Source organism: Equus caballus, chromosome 17, assembly GCF_041296265.1.
Source record: "Equus caballus isolate H_3958 breed thoroughbred chromosome 17, TB-T2T, whole genome shotgun sequence".
Lineage (NCBI taxonomy): Eukaryota > Metazoa > Chordata > Mammalia > Perissodactyla > Equidae > Equus > Equus caballus.
Genome location: NC_091700.1, coordinates 25,279,157 through 25,293,969, shown reverse-complemented (window position 1 = coordinate 25,293,969; position 14,813 = coordinate 25,279,157). Strand labels below are relative to the sequence as shown.

General features: G+C 34.7%; 1 protein-coding gene across 13 annotated transcripts in view; it reads right to left on the bottom strand.

Annotated features, from left to right (window-relative positions):
- Positions 1-14,813, bottom strand: part of PAN3 (poly(A) specific ribonuclease subunit PAN3) — a 135,457-nt gene that overhangs the window by 89,631 nt on the left and 31,013 nt on the right. For 11 of the 13 annotated variants that reach the window (XR_002800966.2, XR_011427931.1, XR_011427932.1 and 8 more), the window contains exon 5: positions 4,380-4,541. The exons of the other annotated variants lie outside the window; for them this stretch is intronic. Coding sequence is in view for 5 of the 11 variants with exons in the window: in XM_023621451.2 (XP_023477219.2) it covers positions 4,380-4,541 (162 nt within the window). In the remaining 6 variants the exon portion in view is untranslated. The remainder of the gene's footprint in view (positions 1-4,379; positions 4,542-14,813) is intronic. 13 annotated transcript variants of the gene reach the window in all.

Sequence of the window (14,813 nt, the reverse complement as noted above, 5' to 3'; positions counted from 1 at the left end):
ACTCCACTCATAGGCGGTAGTTAACATATAGACAAGGAGAACTGATCGGTGGTTACCAGGGAAAAGGGAGTGGTGGGGGGAGGGCACAAGGGTGAAGTGGTGTACCCACAACACGACTAACAATAATGTACAACTGAAAGCTCACAAGGTTGTAATCTATCAGAATCTTAATAAAAGAAAAAATTGCAGGACATCCAAAGCTGTTTATGTGTCTAAAAAGGAGAAGTCTTGACAACAGAGACTGAAGACAGTGTGGGTGAGAGCTAAAAGTTGTTTTCTTTGTCTGGGTTGGGAATAAAATGATCTTTGATCACAAAAAAAAAAAATACCTTAAGGGTACAAAAATAATAAACACATGCTTAGTCTCAAATATTTACAATCCAGTGGGAAAAGACAAACAGATAAACTTAATATAAAAGAGAATGAAATGTTAAACAACACCAAATATTGTGGAAATGGTTAAAAAAAATTTCTTTGACGTATTTGACCAAGTATTCACAGAGAAGGTAGCATTTGAGCTAACTCTTGAAGGAAACAGGAGGAAAGATATTTTTCAGGCTCAGCTAACAATGGTACAGAGACACAGAGGTACAGAGAATTGACAATGCATTTCACATTATATGAGGTACGAAAGATTGCATATGATCAGAATTTAGTATGCGTGGATGATTAGAGAGAGGGCCATAGAGAGGGAGAACAGATCCTGAAGGGATTTGACAAAAACTATTCAGAAGATACACTTATGGTATAAACTATAACTATGTCGGTACTGTTAATAAACGAAGGAAGAGAAAGATACTACAGAATTTTAAAGAATAGGGATTAGAGGCAGACAATATAGTAGGAAAAGTATCAGGATTTAGAATTAAATATAGATCTGGGCTAGAATCCCAGCTCTATCACTTACTAACAATAACCTTTTTCTAAATTGCAATTTCCAAATTCCAAATGGGGATAATACGTCATTATTGCAATAAAGCCTTAATATGATGAAAAATGTAAAGTGTCCCATGTATTCTTTCAATTAACGTGAAGTCAAACGTCAGTAATTTCCTTCTCATAATAAATGGTAGAATGTGGGAGATGAGGGGGAAGAAGTCAAGATACGCAGCCTCAGTGACTGGGAAGAGTAAGCCATGAACTAAAGAAGGAATGTAAGAGAATAGAAAGGAAGCAGGAGATTTGGAGAATATAAAAATACATTGAGTTTTAGACATGTCATATTTTCAATGATAGTGGAATATATCACTACATGCAAAGATATCAGAAGGCAGGAAAAATTCAAGTCCATCTCAGACAGTGCTAACAGAAATAAAATTTTAGGAATCTTAGGTATACAGGAGAAAGCAAGAAACAAGTGAGCTGATAACAGGAGCTCACAAGAAGCTGGGGATGAAACAAAGAGTAAAAAACGCAAAGAGAAGAGAAAAATAAGAAAAGAGAAAAATAAAAGGTGGCCAGGAGTATTAAGTATTGGATAAAACTGGTGGCTTGGCAATTAGGGAGATCTCTGACAAACTGACAGCAGTTTCAACAAAATTTTGATGACACCAAACTGCAGGCATTGAAGAAATAAATGCATAGTAAAGAAATCAGGGAAAAGAACAGAATCTATTCCAATGGTCCCCAAGTAAGAACTCCACAAACATAGTAATGGAGATCAGATGGGCATTATGAATATTTCAAACAGCCATATGAAAAATAAATTTAGCCTCCATCGAGCTACAACAGACTAAGGAAAATACTAAGTTTCTTTGAGTCTCTAATCAGCATATTATATATACATACATTTTTTTAAAATGAAAGTATGAATCACTGTTTTACAAATGTCATGCGCTCAGTAAAAGACAGGCTTGGTAGAAAATAAATAGAAAGATTATTAAGTACTAAAAGATTGGGAATCATGGGGCTCTTGAAAAAATCCAGCACCAAAGAGAAATGCAATTATGAATGATTCAGGTAGAAACCTTCAGAGAAAGTTTTTGATGTTGTTTTAAGGCTTTTTGTTTGCTGGTTAGTTGGTTGGTTTTCTTTTGTTTTCAGAAGAGAAAAAACTTCTAAAGATGTTAGGTCAGGATTAAGAAATCAATGTAAAGAAACGTTTAAAGTTCCAGAAAGAAAGGCAGTTAAAACATCACTGAGAAAAAGATGAATCACAAGAAAAAAGGACTGACCTTACAAATACTACAGAGTTATAGATCAGTTACAGTCCATGTTTGGAAAACATGGGTTCAAATTTCTGCTCCTCTACTGACTACTGTTTAACATCACTTAGAGTTTCTGAGGACGTTTCTCCATTTAACAGTAACATCTGTCCCATAAGCTATGAGGAAGACCAAAAGAGATAATACATGTAAGGAGCTTAGCACAGTGCCTGGCACACAGTAACCGTTTAAGAAACACAGCTATAATTACTAAAATAAAATATAGATACATATCTCTCTGACCTTCAGATTGAGAAGACCCAAGCTCTAAGGAAAAGAAACAAATGAAACAGGAAAGATTAATATATCTGGCTACACAATCCTTAAAAATTTTTTATGCGAAAAATATAAAATATTTTTAAGTAAGCATCATACAAAACTAAAAAAAAGGTATAGAATTGATTTATATAAATTATTTTTCCTATACAAAAAAAGATAAAAACCTCAATAGGGAAAAAAATGTACTGACGTAATCTTTGCTCTGCATAAACAACACAAGGTACCCAATTTAGGAATTCACAAAGATAGTAATGGAGACCAGATGGATATTTTTCAATACTTCAACATGCGACTGATAACGTGAGGTATTTTGACCCTCTGATATCAGACCAAGCTAATAAGGCATTCTTTATGTCCTTAAAAGAAAATAAGTATTTGAAGCATAAAATAATAGTACTATTTGAAACACCAGATTCAGATAACACCAATTCAATCTTTCGTACACTGAACGCAAATAAATCTACTAGAAGCTGTTGTACTTAAAGCAGAATTCTAACGTACACATTCTTGTACTAACCTAATGATTTTGGAAGCTGTGCTAAAAAAGAGGTGCCTCAAAATTGCCACTGGGATAAGCGGGGCAGTTGTGGGGAAGACGAGTGGCTACACCTCTGCTTTAGCAGTGTTTCACCTCACAACCTACAAGCAGTTCCAGTTCCATCTGTATCTGTTCTTATTCAGTTGGGGTCCAATTTATTTTCAACCTTTCTTTTTAAAAGTGAAAAATAATTCTAACAATCCACATCAAATCTCTCTCTTGCTGATTTTAAAGATAAAAATTCAGTAAACTATATCGATATTCTTAATTGACATATTCAAAGCTTCCCAATGAAATTTTAAGTATATGATTATGTGTAGCCTCCCCCACTCGAGTTTTTCCTTATTTTTAGAAAAATACTACCAAAATTTCAGTTGGGGCAAATACCATGTTTTGCGTTATTTTTGCAATAATTTCTTTATTTCTGTGCCCAAGGCAACATTAGTAACAGATATTGCTATGTTGTTAATACTGAACAAACCAAAATGTTGTGGAACCCCTTCAATAATACACGGTTGATGACAGAAATAAAACCAAGTTGTTAACCCTGCTATATCTTTTCTGCATGTGGTACGTATATGTGGGATTATAGGCTTTGAGCTAGCAGTATATTAAAAACACCAATTTACTCAGAAAGTTTGGCAGGAAAGATACTCTACCTCCAGCTAAACTAAAATTTTGATTAACAGAACTATATTATACAATTAACAATTTTTAAAAATGAGAAAATAATAACTATATCCAAATTAAAATCGAATATAATTCAAATTATTTTGAAGGTACTTCAGAATCTTATACAAAAGCTAGCCTTTGAGTTATAAAAGTTCATTTTCATTATTCAGCACTGCTAAGGCAGAATCAAAGACTGAAATGTATCTGAATAACTATGACAACACACTACTCAAGTTAGTTTTAGAACCAATACTTGATAGGTTCGTTTACATAAAATTTTTATTTACTAGTAAAAACGTACAAAAGACAACATATGGAGCTTCCCGCTGTTCAGATTCCAAATAAATTAGATTTTCTGTAATAAATTTTATAATATGACTTTTGAATGTAGTACCCTGAATAACTTTGTGTACTAAAAATAATTGAACCTAACTGTTAAGAAAATCCAAAAAGGAAAAACTAAATTTAATAAAAGAAAAGGAAAATATACCACAAGCAGAGAAAGCTCAAAAAGCCACCAAACAAAATCATTTAGTTGGTTAACAGACCACTAATCTTAACTTTGATTGAAAGAAAAAAATCATGTAAGTGTATCAGCTAAGCCATCCAATCTCACACCCACCACCCCACATAGAAAGCAGCCAAGATATTCACTTTCAAAAAATGTCTAATAAAATTATTTTTACCTGTAAATTGTTTTCTGTGACTCTGTTCCACCAAACCATATTGATGGGTACTCCTGATTTACACCTGTCAGCAAGGCAGCCAATAGGGTTCTTTGCTTTTCGCGCCTTTGATCCCATCGGAACTAGCCTCTCCTCCAGCATCCCCAGGCGATACTTCCTTGGCTAGGAAAAAGAAGGAAAGAAACCAGGCCACTCCTAACATCCCCCACACTAATCCAAACTAACATAACTAACATGTAGAAGGCATCAGGAATGGTGGAATAGGAAACAAGTAAAATTTCTAAGACACTCCCTCTAATGTCCTTATCACTACCCACCATTTCCCACCCCCGCCCCCGATATACACCTCCAAAATAACCCACAGTCCTAACAGGCTGAACAACATTATATAAAGCAACAGATGTTTTAGAGAAATACATTATAATCTGATTTTATAAGACTTTAATAAATAGAAATTAACTAATCAGCAAAGTAAATGCCTTGCAAAATTTTTTCCACTGGCACTTACCTATTCTCACTGCAATATGAAGAAATGGCTTCAAGGGCACCAAATACAGGTAAAAAAATTATCCAAACTGTTTTCTTTTTCTGCATCCCATCTCACTTATCTTTTTCCTACTGAGAACTACCCCACCTAAAAGCAGCAGCTAATTCCTAAGGAATGGATTTTCTAAATTTTTAATATTCTATGCACATTAGACCAGAGTACAAATCACTCTGTCTTCAGTGGGAATTCGAATTAAAGTACTCAATGAAAAGAAATAACTTCAAACTTTAAAAAAAAAGTACACAAATCTCATTGGTCTTATAAATTCAGTAATTTGAACAGACTGACATGGAATAAATTGCCCAATAAAAGCATAAATTCATTGGCTAACATTATAACAAAGTTAGTAAGTGATCTTAATAGTGGTTGGCAGGGCTGTTTTATACATGAAAGTTAAGGACATTTTCCATCATCTTACTTCTCTTAATTATAGCAAATTTGCACTAAATTGCATCTTAAAGGGAATTTGTATGTATTTTTATCCCTTTAGCGAATACTGATTCATTTTTTAGAAGGTTATCTAATTTAAGACCTGAAATAAGAAAATCTATGTTTACTCGTTCTGTCACAAGACTGCTGAAGCAAATATTTAAAAGCAACTTTCTTCCAAAAAGGTGTCATAGCCAGAGAAATATAGAAAATACATAAAAAATAATTTTTCCAGTATAAAGACGACCAGTTTGAGGAAAAGATTTGATTTCTAAATTTCAAAATGACCTTACAAATAATGGCTATGGAAATAATTCTATGCACATTAGATTCTCCACTCCACAAATGGGCTCTGCCGTATTGTCTTTGATTTAAGGAGGAAAAAAACCATTAAACTTGCATAAGAAAGGTAACTAGACTACCTACCTACCCATTATTTACAGCAATGGACAACGTTTCATGGAGCTAAAATATTTTCACCTCTATGCAATCTTGGACTGATTCAATTACCCTCTATGTCTACTCATAAGCAATTTTTTTTGGATGATAATAAAAACGTACCCTTTGGAACCATATTATAAAGGAAAGAATTTTAAAGTAAGCGATTTCTAGTAACGTAGCTCACAACTATAAGGCTTTGATACACAGCAAAAATAAGATAATCTTCATTAAGCCTTCACTAATTTAAAATTTATAATTTAGAAAACGTCTGAGCTAAGAACTATCATAAAATTTCAACATATCAAAGAATACTTATTTAAACAAAATCACAACCTGTCAAACAGAACTTATACAAGGACACCTAAATTCCAGTCATATATTCGAAAGCAAAAAAATTATTATTTTAAATGTTCTTCTGTTACTCAGATCCTTCACAAATTCAGACTTGCTTTTGATCCAGTTACTACAATTAGTGCAATTAATTTTCTTATAATAGTGCATTAAGCAACACAGAAAAAAGGTTTTATATAAATCCAATGTATCATTCCTCCTCCCCAATAGCTCTCATTATATGTTTCTTATTTTTCCAAAGACGAATTCATCACTCCTCTCCATCACCCCATCCCCACAAAAACCTATAATTAGCCTAAGGCCTTTCGTCTTGGGTAGCAGGGATCCCCTAACACATGCCATTGGAGATTTAAGTTTCTTCAGGAAAGTGCCGGAGATTAAAGTTTAATCCAAAAGTAAAATCTTCTATGTGATTCTGAATGAAAAGCCCTAAGGTACCAATACCATTTAAAACAACATTGTAAGCAAGAGAAGACAAAATAAGATCAGAAAAGAGATGGTGGCAATAGAAAGTATGATGGTGAGGCAAAAAGATATAACATAGACGTCTCACTGCATATGTTAATTATAGTAAAATCTCATCTGTAAGCAAATTTCCAAATTACTTGAACTAGTATTTATTCCTTGAAGAAAAAATGTACTTTCTTTTTCCTTTTTTGGTGAGGAAGATTGGCCCTGAGCTAATATCTGTGCCAATCTTCCTCTATTTTGTATGTGGGACACCACCACAGCATGGCTTGATGAGTAGCGTGTAGGTCTACACCTGGGATTCAAACTTACGAACACCAAACTGCTGAAACAGAGCATGCAAACTTAACCACTACACAACCAGGTTGGCCCCAAAATGTATTTTCAACTAAACATCTGAGAGCCTACTTTGTATCAGTAACCATCCTAAGTACTTGGAATACAATAATGCATAAAACACTCACCTAGTAGGTAACAAAGTCACGCAAAGAGAACATACTCGTTGTGATATAACAAATGCATATATAATCAAGGTACCAGTAGAGCAGAGACAAAGAAGGTTTCACAGAGAAGGCAAATGCCTGAGCAGTTTTGAAAGAGCAGTAAGTGTGCCTAGATAGAAAAAAAGAGTGAGAGAGAGAGAAAGATGTATTGTAAGCTAGGAAAACCGTATACACAGAGGCATGTGGGCACTGCGGTTTTCAGGAAAAACCACAGGTATTCGGTCTACCATTAGTAGAGGGCCAACCGTGACAGCAAAAGATGAGGCTTGAAAGCAATAAAAAACCATAAATTGTTTTATATCCCATGCCAAGGAGTTTGGACTTCATTCCATGTGCAGTGGGGAACTCCTGAAAGCTTATGAATGAGAAATAAACTGAAAATAGGTAGACAAATTAATGCACTGTGGCAGCAGTCCAAGTTAGGTTTTCACAACCTTAGCATTACAGACTTTGGATAATTCTTTGTTACGAAGCCTGTCCTGTGATTTGGAGATGTTTAGCAGCATCCATGGCCTCGACCCATAGATGCCAGTGGCACCAAAGCCCCAGTTGTGACAACCAAAACTATCTTCAATGCCCTCTGGAAGCAGGGGGACAAAACTGCCCCATGTAAGAATCACTGGTCTAGATGAAGGATGTGAACTCAAGGAAACTGCAATGGAAATAGAGAGCTAAGGCCTGGCTGGGGAAAGATCTGCTGGGTTAAAAACAACTATTGGTGGGGCCAGCCCCATCACATACTGGTTAAGCTCAATATGCTCTGCTTCAGCGGCCTGGGGTCACAGGTTTGGATCCTGGTGTGGACCTACACCACTCACCAGCCATGCTGTGGCAGTGACCCACATCAAGTGGAGGAATACTGGCATAGATGTTAGCTCAGGACTAATCTTCCCCAAGCAAAAAAGGAGGAAGATTGGCAAGAGAGGTTAGCTCAGGGCTCATCTTCCTCAGCAAAAAATAAATAAAAGAACCAACTATTGGTGAGTAACTGAAAGTAGGAGGTAAGGGAAATGGAAGAGTCAAATGAAAGATGAGGAAATAAAAGAGGCAAATGAAATTTTACAGGAAATGTTTATTTACCCCTGAAGTTATTCCCCTCAAGTTTTCTGAGTTCGGTAAGATCCAAACTCCTCCCCTTTCCCTTAGCTTCCAGCAATCGTTTCCTAGATCAATCTTGAGAATGTGATGATCAAAAAAGACAGCAAGTTTCCTTGTTGATCCTCCACCCTTGACAGCCTTGCCAGTCCTGGTTATTATGGAATGGAAGCATTTTAAAATGTCACGTCCTATTGGTAAATAACCAGCTTTTCTGCTCCACCTCCTAGTAAGTTAGTATTACACATCAAAATTCTCAATCTTTTTGTTTCTGTGGTAAAATATTCAGCAGAGCATGTAACTGTTTTATTTCTCTCTCTCTCTAACATATACAATTTTTACTTTAAGTCTGAAGATTCACTACAAAAGTGATTTTTATCATTCTTCACAAAATCTAAATAAACAGTACAATAAGATAGTATAGTTGAAAATAGTCTTACCCTTTCTATTGGGCATTTAAAAAAAAAACAGCCTAGGGCTTGAACAAAAGCTCCCAGGACAAGAAAAAGTTTGAGAATGTATTCTGGATTAGCACTTCTCAAACTGTAATGAACAGATGCATCTTCTGAAGATCTTGTTAAAATAAAGATTCTGATTTGGTAGGCCTAGAGTGAGACCTGAGAGTCTGCATTTCTAAAAGGGTCCCAAGACTGCTAGCACTGCTGGTCTGGTGACCACATTTTGAGTAGTAAAGTTCTAGAGAATGTCAGAGAAAAGACCTGGATAAGAAACAAGCAGCAGTCCAAACAGAAATTGGGGCCTCTCTCCAAAATGAAAAGGGACAGGGGTTCAACAGCTCAACATCACCTCGTTATAGCTTGCTCTACATACTCAGAGCCTTAAAGATCATCATTCATAGCCCCTAAAGCCCTGGTTCCTCAAAACTTCTTGCCCTAACCCACTAAAAGCTCATTCTAAATGTTTAGGACTAACGGAAGTCTGCTCTCCTTCCTAACAAATGAGATAAGTCTCTAGACTATGTCAAAAGAAAGAACAGCAAAAGTAAATTTTTAGGACTGTTTTAGTTGAAGAGTCTAAATGTGTACACATTTTTTTTTCCATTCATTCATTCACTCAACATTTCGGCATAAGGCTCTCTGCCCTTCCTAGAAATACAACGATAAGATCTATTCTCTTCCCCTAAAAAGTTCACAGTCTGGCAAAAGAAAAATCTATAAATACCACTGCTTTTATAGAAAATGTAGTTAAAGCTGCCAAGGAATAGACCAATTTTCAGTGCACAATTCTTCTGCTAAATTGCAAAACAGCATCAGCTTGACAATGCTTCACATTACCAGCATGTTATTATGCCTCATAATCTAATCATTAGTAACAAACTAGAGAAATCTAATTGTTATTCTAAGACGAAAAGTTTCCAATGCCCTGAAGTTTAAGAATCCCCTTTGAACATCAAAAACATAATAACTCTGCTTTCACTTTTGTACTCTGAAACCACAAATGATGATTTAAAGTTACTATGAAAGAGACTTTTAAATGACTTGCATCTTATTCATCAGAGCATCTTTACATACCTGGAAAATAGTAGTACACATATATGAAATATTATCTCCCTCCAGACAATGCTTAATGAATATGGTCATTCATTGCCTTTTGCAGTAATAACTCAGCAACCTACCTTGTGCCACTCCTAAGGGTCTAAGGTCTACAAATAGAAAACTCTGGCCTAGAATTCACTATATATTTATTTGAAAATAAATCTGCATTTCTTTTACAACCTCTTCTGGTTCACAATGGTCTTCCTTCAATTAATTAAATATCCTAACATTTTAGCATATTTGTAATTATGAGAACTAAATATAAGACTCTAATTCCATTAACCATCAGTGGTTAATCCAAACTCATTGGGAAAAAATAGAACATAAACTGATTTAAACCATTTGGATTTTAAAATCAAATAAATTAACTAATTTACATAAAATCATCAACACCAGGAACCTGTAGCTGATTTATTAGCTAATTAGGTGTGTTAATACACTTGGATTTTAAAGGTTCCTATACCTAACTAATTTATAACAGTAAATTCAGACCTACGAATCACTGTATCTTGGGCTCCAATCAATTTTCTCTTTAAGTAAAAGACTTAAAAATCAAAAACAAAATAAGTCAGCCTCAAAGGTTATGTTGTATTTTGTCCTGCAATTCATTATCAATCGTGGGCTTTTTATAAAAATGTATTAGGTTCCTCATATTTCCACTGTTTAAATAAAAAACAATAGTATGATGGGATGCGCAAATAGGTTCTATAGAAAAACAGACTGTCTCTGTTAAAGACTCATGGGCAGGTAAACATCTATAAACGAAAGAGAGCTTTTAATTCATGGAGTCAATATACAAATCAGTATAGGATGAGAGGATGAAAATAGGGGATGATGCTGAGTAAAAACAGATCTAAATTCTATCAAATGTAGCAGAATGGGATTTACATACAAACATCTATCTTTAAGCTCTGCTATGAGTCAGATCCTGGGGAAGGAGTCTCCCAATATTATCTACGTAAATTTAACAAAGCCTACAAAGCAGCCATTACTTCTGTTCTCAAAACCTAAACATTACAATGAAGTTTCACGCCATCAAAAATGACATCAGTTGGAATAGCCTTGCTAAGAAAGGCCACATTCAATTTCTAAAGGACTGGAACACCAAACTGCAACTTCTTTTATTCTTTTGCTTTAGCGTGGAACCAGAACACAAGATGTGGAGAAATAAAATATCATGTCAAAATTATTAAAATGTTTTAAGTGAAAGTGAATAAAGGTTTTTCTTTAAAGTCATGAAAATTAGTTCCACAATAAACTACCAACTGTAATGATTATAAAAGTTTGGCTTTTTTTAAAGATTGGCACCTGAGCTAACAACTGTTGCCAATCTTCTTTCTTTTTACCCCTCTGCTTTTTCTCCCCCAATCTCCCCAGGACATAGTTGTGTATTTTAGTTGCGGGTCCTTCTAGTTGTGGCATGTGGGACGCTGCCTCAACGTGGCCTGATGAGCGGTACCATGTCTGCGCCCAGGATCCGAACCAGCGAAACCCTGGGCCACCAAAGCAGAGCATGAAAACTTAACCACTCGGCCATGGGGCCAGCCCCTATAAAAGTTTTTATATGAATTACAATCCCTTATCAAAACCAACCATCATGCTAAAATGACTATTCGCTTATTAGCAAAAGGTTCCCTTTTGATTTATTTATATGTGTACCTTTGCTTAAATTCAATCATGAAATGAAGGAAAATATCTTCAGAAATACTCTTTACTATAAATTGAACTTAAACTAAGGTAGTGGTTAATCAAGAGTAATCTCACACACATTCAGACACAGATAAACATATATTTTAAAATTGCAGAATCATAAGCCATAGAAGACTGTAACAACTGCCATTTGACAAGCACAAGGCACTATGCCAAGCACTTTATACCCATTAATGTATTTAATACTCATAATTCTGTAAGATAGCCACATTATAATACCAACTTTACAGAAAAGAAAAGTGAGGCTTAGACAAGGTTAATATACCTCATCTTTAATCTCACAACTAACATAAGGTTGGGTTCCAGAGCCTGTACTCTTAACTATGATATTCTGCCTCCAAGTCAAAGAAATCTATTCCGCATTCTCTAATATTCCCTAATATATTACAATCTTAACATTATTCTAACTAATCCTAAAAGAACCAAAGACAGATTCCTAAAAGAATCAATCTGTGAATCTAGTTGGCATGGATGGGATCAATGAGAAACAATAGCTACAGAGACTTCATTCAAAGAAACAAAATTACGCAGTTCCCCCAAGCCCATTTTCAAAAAGCAAGAAGAACAAATCTTGGGAATTAAATAGAGTTGGGGAAAATTATATAGTTTTGGCTAAATTTAGCTTAAAACTTAGGCTAACATGTTTGTGGATAAGAATTCTAAACTCATCTTTACTAATTTATTCCCGACCCCTACTTCCTAGGAAAATAAAGATCAACCACCAGCAATGAAAACCTCTTCATATCAGCTTCTACGCTTCGTAAATACGATGACCGGAGCAGAATGTAAAGAAGCCAGGCAGAGCATCTCAGAGGGATCCACTAGTTTCCAGGTTCAAGAAGGAAATGCACCATAATTTTACTAAACTATCATTTTTAGGTAAGAACTCAAAATCCCCAAAGCTAAAACTAGATAAAGACTATAGCCAACATACTATCTATAAAGGTATGCCGTTTCAGTTTATGTGTTTAAACATGGTAAAGCGTCAAACACCAAACCACCACACGCATCTAACAAAAAAGCCTCCAAAACAAAAATCTCTCATAAGATTTTTTTTAATCAATCAATAAGACAAAATTCCCTTGCAATCATAAATTTGGAAGACTTTTTCTTGACTCAAAAAAAGCAAGGGGTCACTGCACACAAAGTACCATTAAAATAAAGTACAGAAAGTGCTTTTGAACTCCTAATTTGTTACAACAAAATTTAATCTGTTCTTTCCAAAGTACATCTTTATCTCAACACAATCCTGGAAGCTCAACCTGGAGTACTCTTTATTTAGCAGGAAAATAAAATCAAGCCTTTGAAAGTTGAGTCTTTCTCTATAGAAACTATCATATTTTTAAACAATCTAATGTTTTCATATTTTCAATCTAATGTTACTTGCATAATATTTTAAGAAAACAATGACTGAGACTGAAGGTAAACAATGGCTAGAATGTCACATTTAAGTTTGACAATTAAAATGCAGAGAAGAGAGAGAACATATTCATTTGCTAAGAGAAGTTGATTACTACACTACTATAGTAATAAGTGTTTTTAGAGTAGAGTGTAAAGAAGCCAATCAGATAATCTAATAGTTAAGAAAACTTACAACTAATAAGTTGTACTGCTAAACTATACCATTTTAGCAATAAAAATGATAGTGGATTCAAATTACATAAAAACAATGACAGTCTTTTCAATTTAAAGTCACTAACTCATCAGATAGGGAATTACCATGCTATTTTAACAAAAATGAGCTTAATATTTTTTTCTTTTTTAATGTGCTTAATAAAAGACAAGCTGAGTAAGTATGATGTTTCAAAGCTGATGGTATAAATTACTTGTGAAATTCAATACCAAAAACAAAATGGGAGGAAGAGATTGAAACATCTGATAGAAGATACTTAAATCTCTAAAACATACACAAAGAGCTTACAATGAACTCAGAAAGGATAACCCAACAGAAAAATGAGCAAAGGACATGAAAAAAATGTCAAGGGCCAATAAACATAAAAGAGAAGTTCAACAGCACCAGTAATCAAATTTAAACAATGAGGGGGGGATTTTGCCTATAGAATGACAAAGATACGCAAGATTTTTACATCTCAGTGTTTTCAAGGTTGCAGAGGTTCCTAGTTGCAGAAAAACCAGCACCTATGAGTAGGAATATAAATTTGTGCAGCATTTCTAAAAAGGAATCTGTCAATTACCAAAAGTTTGTGTATTCTTGCCCTAGAAATTGTGTTTGTAGAAATTTACACTGAGATAATCACATAAATGGAAAAAGCAGCAGGCGTAAGGTCAAATCAATGTTCTATCTCCTCCTCTGCATATTACCAGTGGCCTCTCCACTACCTCTCCATTTTTCACCTTATAAAAGACTCAGTCATCTCACCCTCTCATATTGCCTTAGAGAGATTTTCTTCTCTAAAATGTAAATAAATGTTATCTATATTATTCTAGGTAAATTACTTGATCTCTCAAAACTTCCATTTCACAATCCAAAATATGGAAAAAACACAGTTTCTCAAAGAATTGTTGGAGCAATTAAATGATATAATAAAATATACAACACAATTTATAAAAGAATTATTTCAATTTTCCATATTACCTGGAACAAACACAGAAAATCACTGTCAATATAAATAAAACCAAGTTTCTGTCTGCCACTACATTATGAGAAAACTCCAGATGAATTTTTACCAAATCTGAAGGATGTGTGAGAAGCTAACAGCTATGTGGGGAAGAAGCAAAAAATTAATGCTGGGGGAGGAGAGGCCTGAACACCTCAGAGAAAAGATGGACACCCTCAGAGTAACTACTGGAGAACTGCTTTTCCAGTGGGCAATTCCAATACAGCTTGATCCAGAGTGAGTAGCAACAGATATTTATTTATTTAATAATAGTTAACAACTCCCAAACAAGGCTAGAAAGGTTTGGTGAACACCATGTATTGCTACCAATTAACAGCTATGATTTACTCGGCACTTGTGTGCCAGGAAATGTATCTCATTTAGTCTTCACAAACAACTCGACATAGTAGGTACTAAGTATTATTATTCTCATTTTGTGAATGAAGAAACAGAAAGGTTGAACTAAGCTTAAAGACACAAAGATAATCAGTGAAGAAATAGATACTCAATTCAGATTGCCTGGCATCCAACTCCAAACCCTAAAACCTTAACCATTATTTAATACTACTAGGTTATTACTGTTCCCACTGTTTGTTCTTTATGAGAAATAAAAACTCATCAAGAGTCTCTGAGCAAGCTACAAAGAGGAACCATGGGTGCTCATGTGCCTATGGGAACTTGGACTCCAACAACACTACTAGTTTCTGCAAAGGACC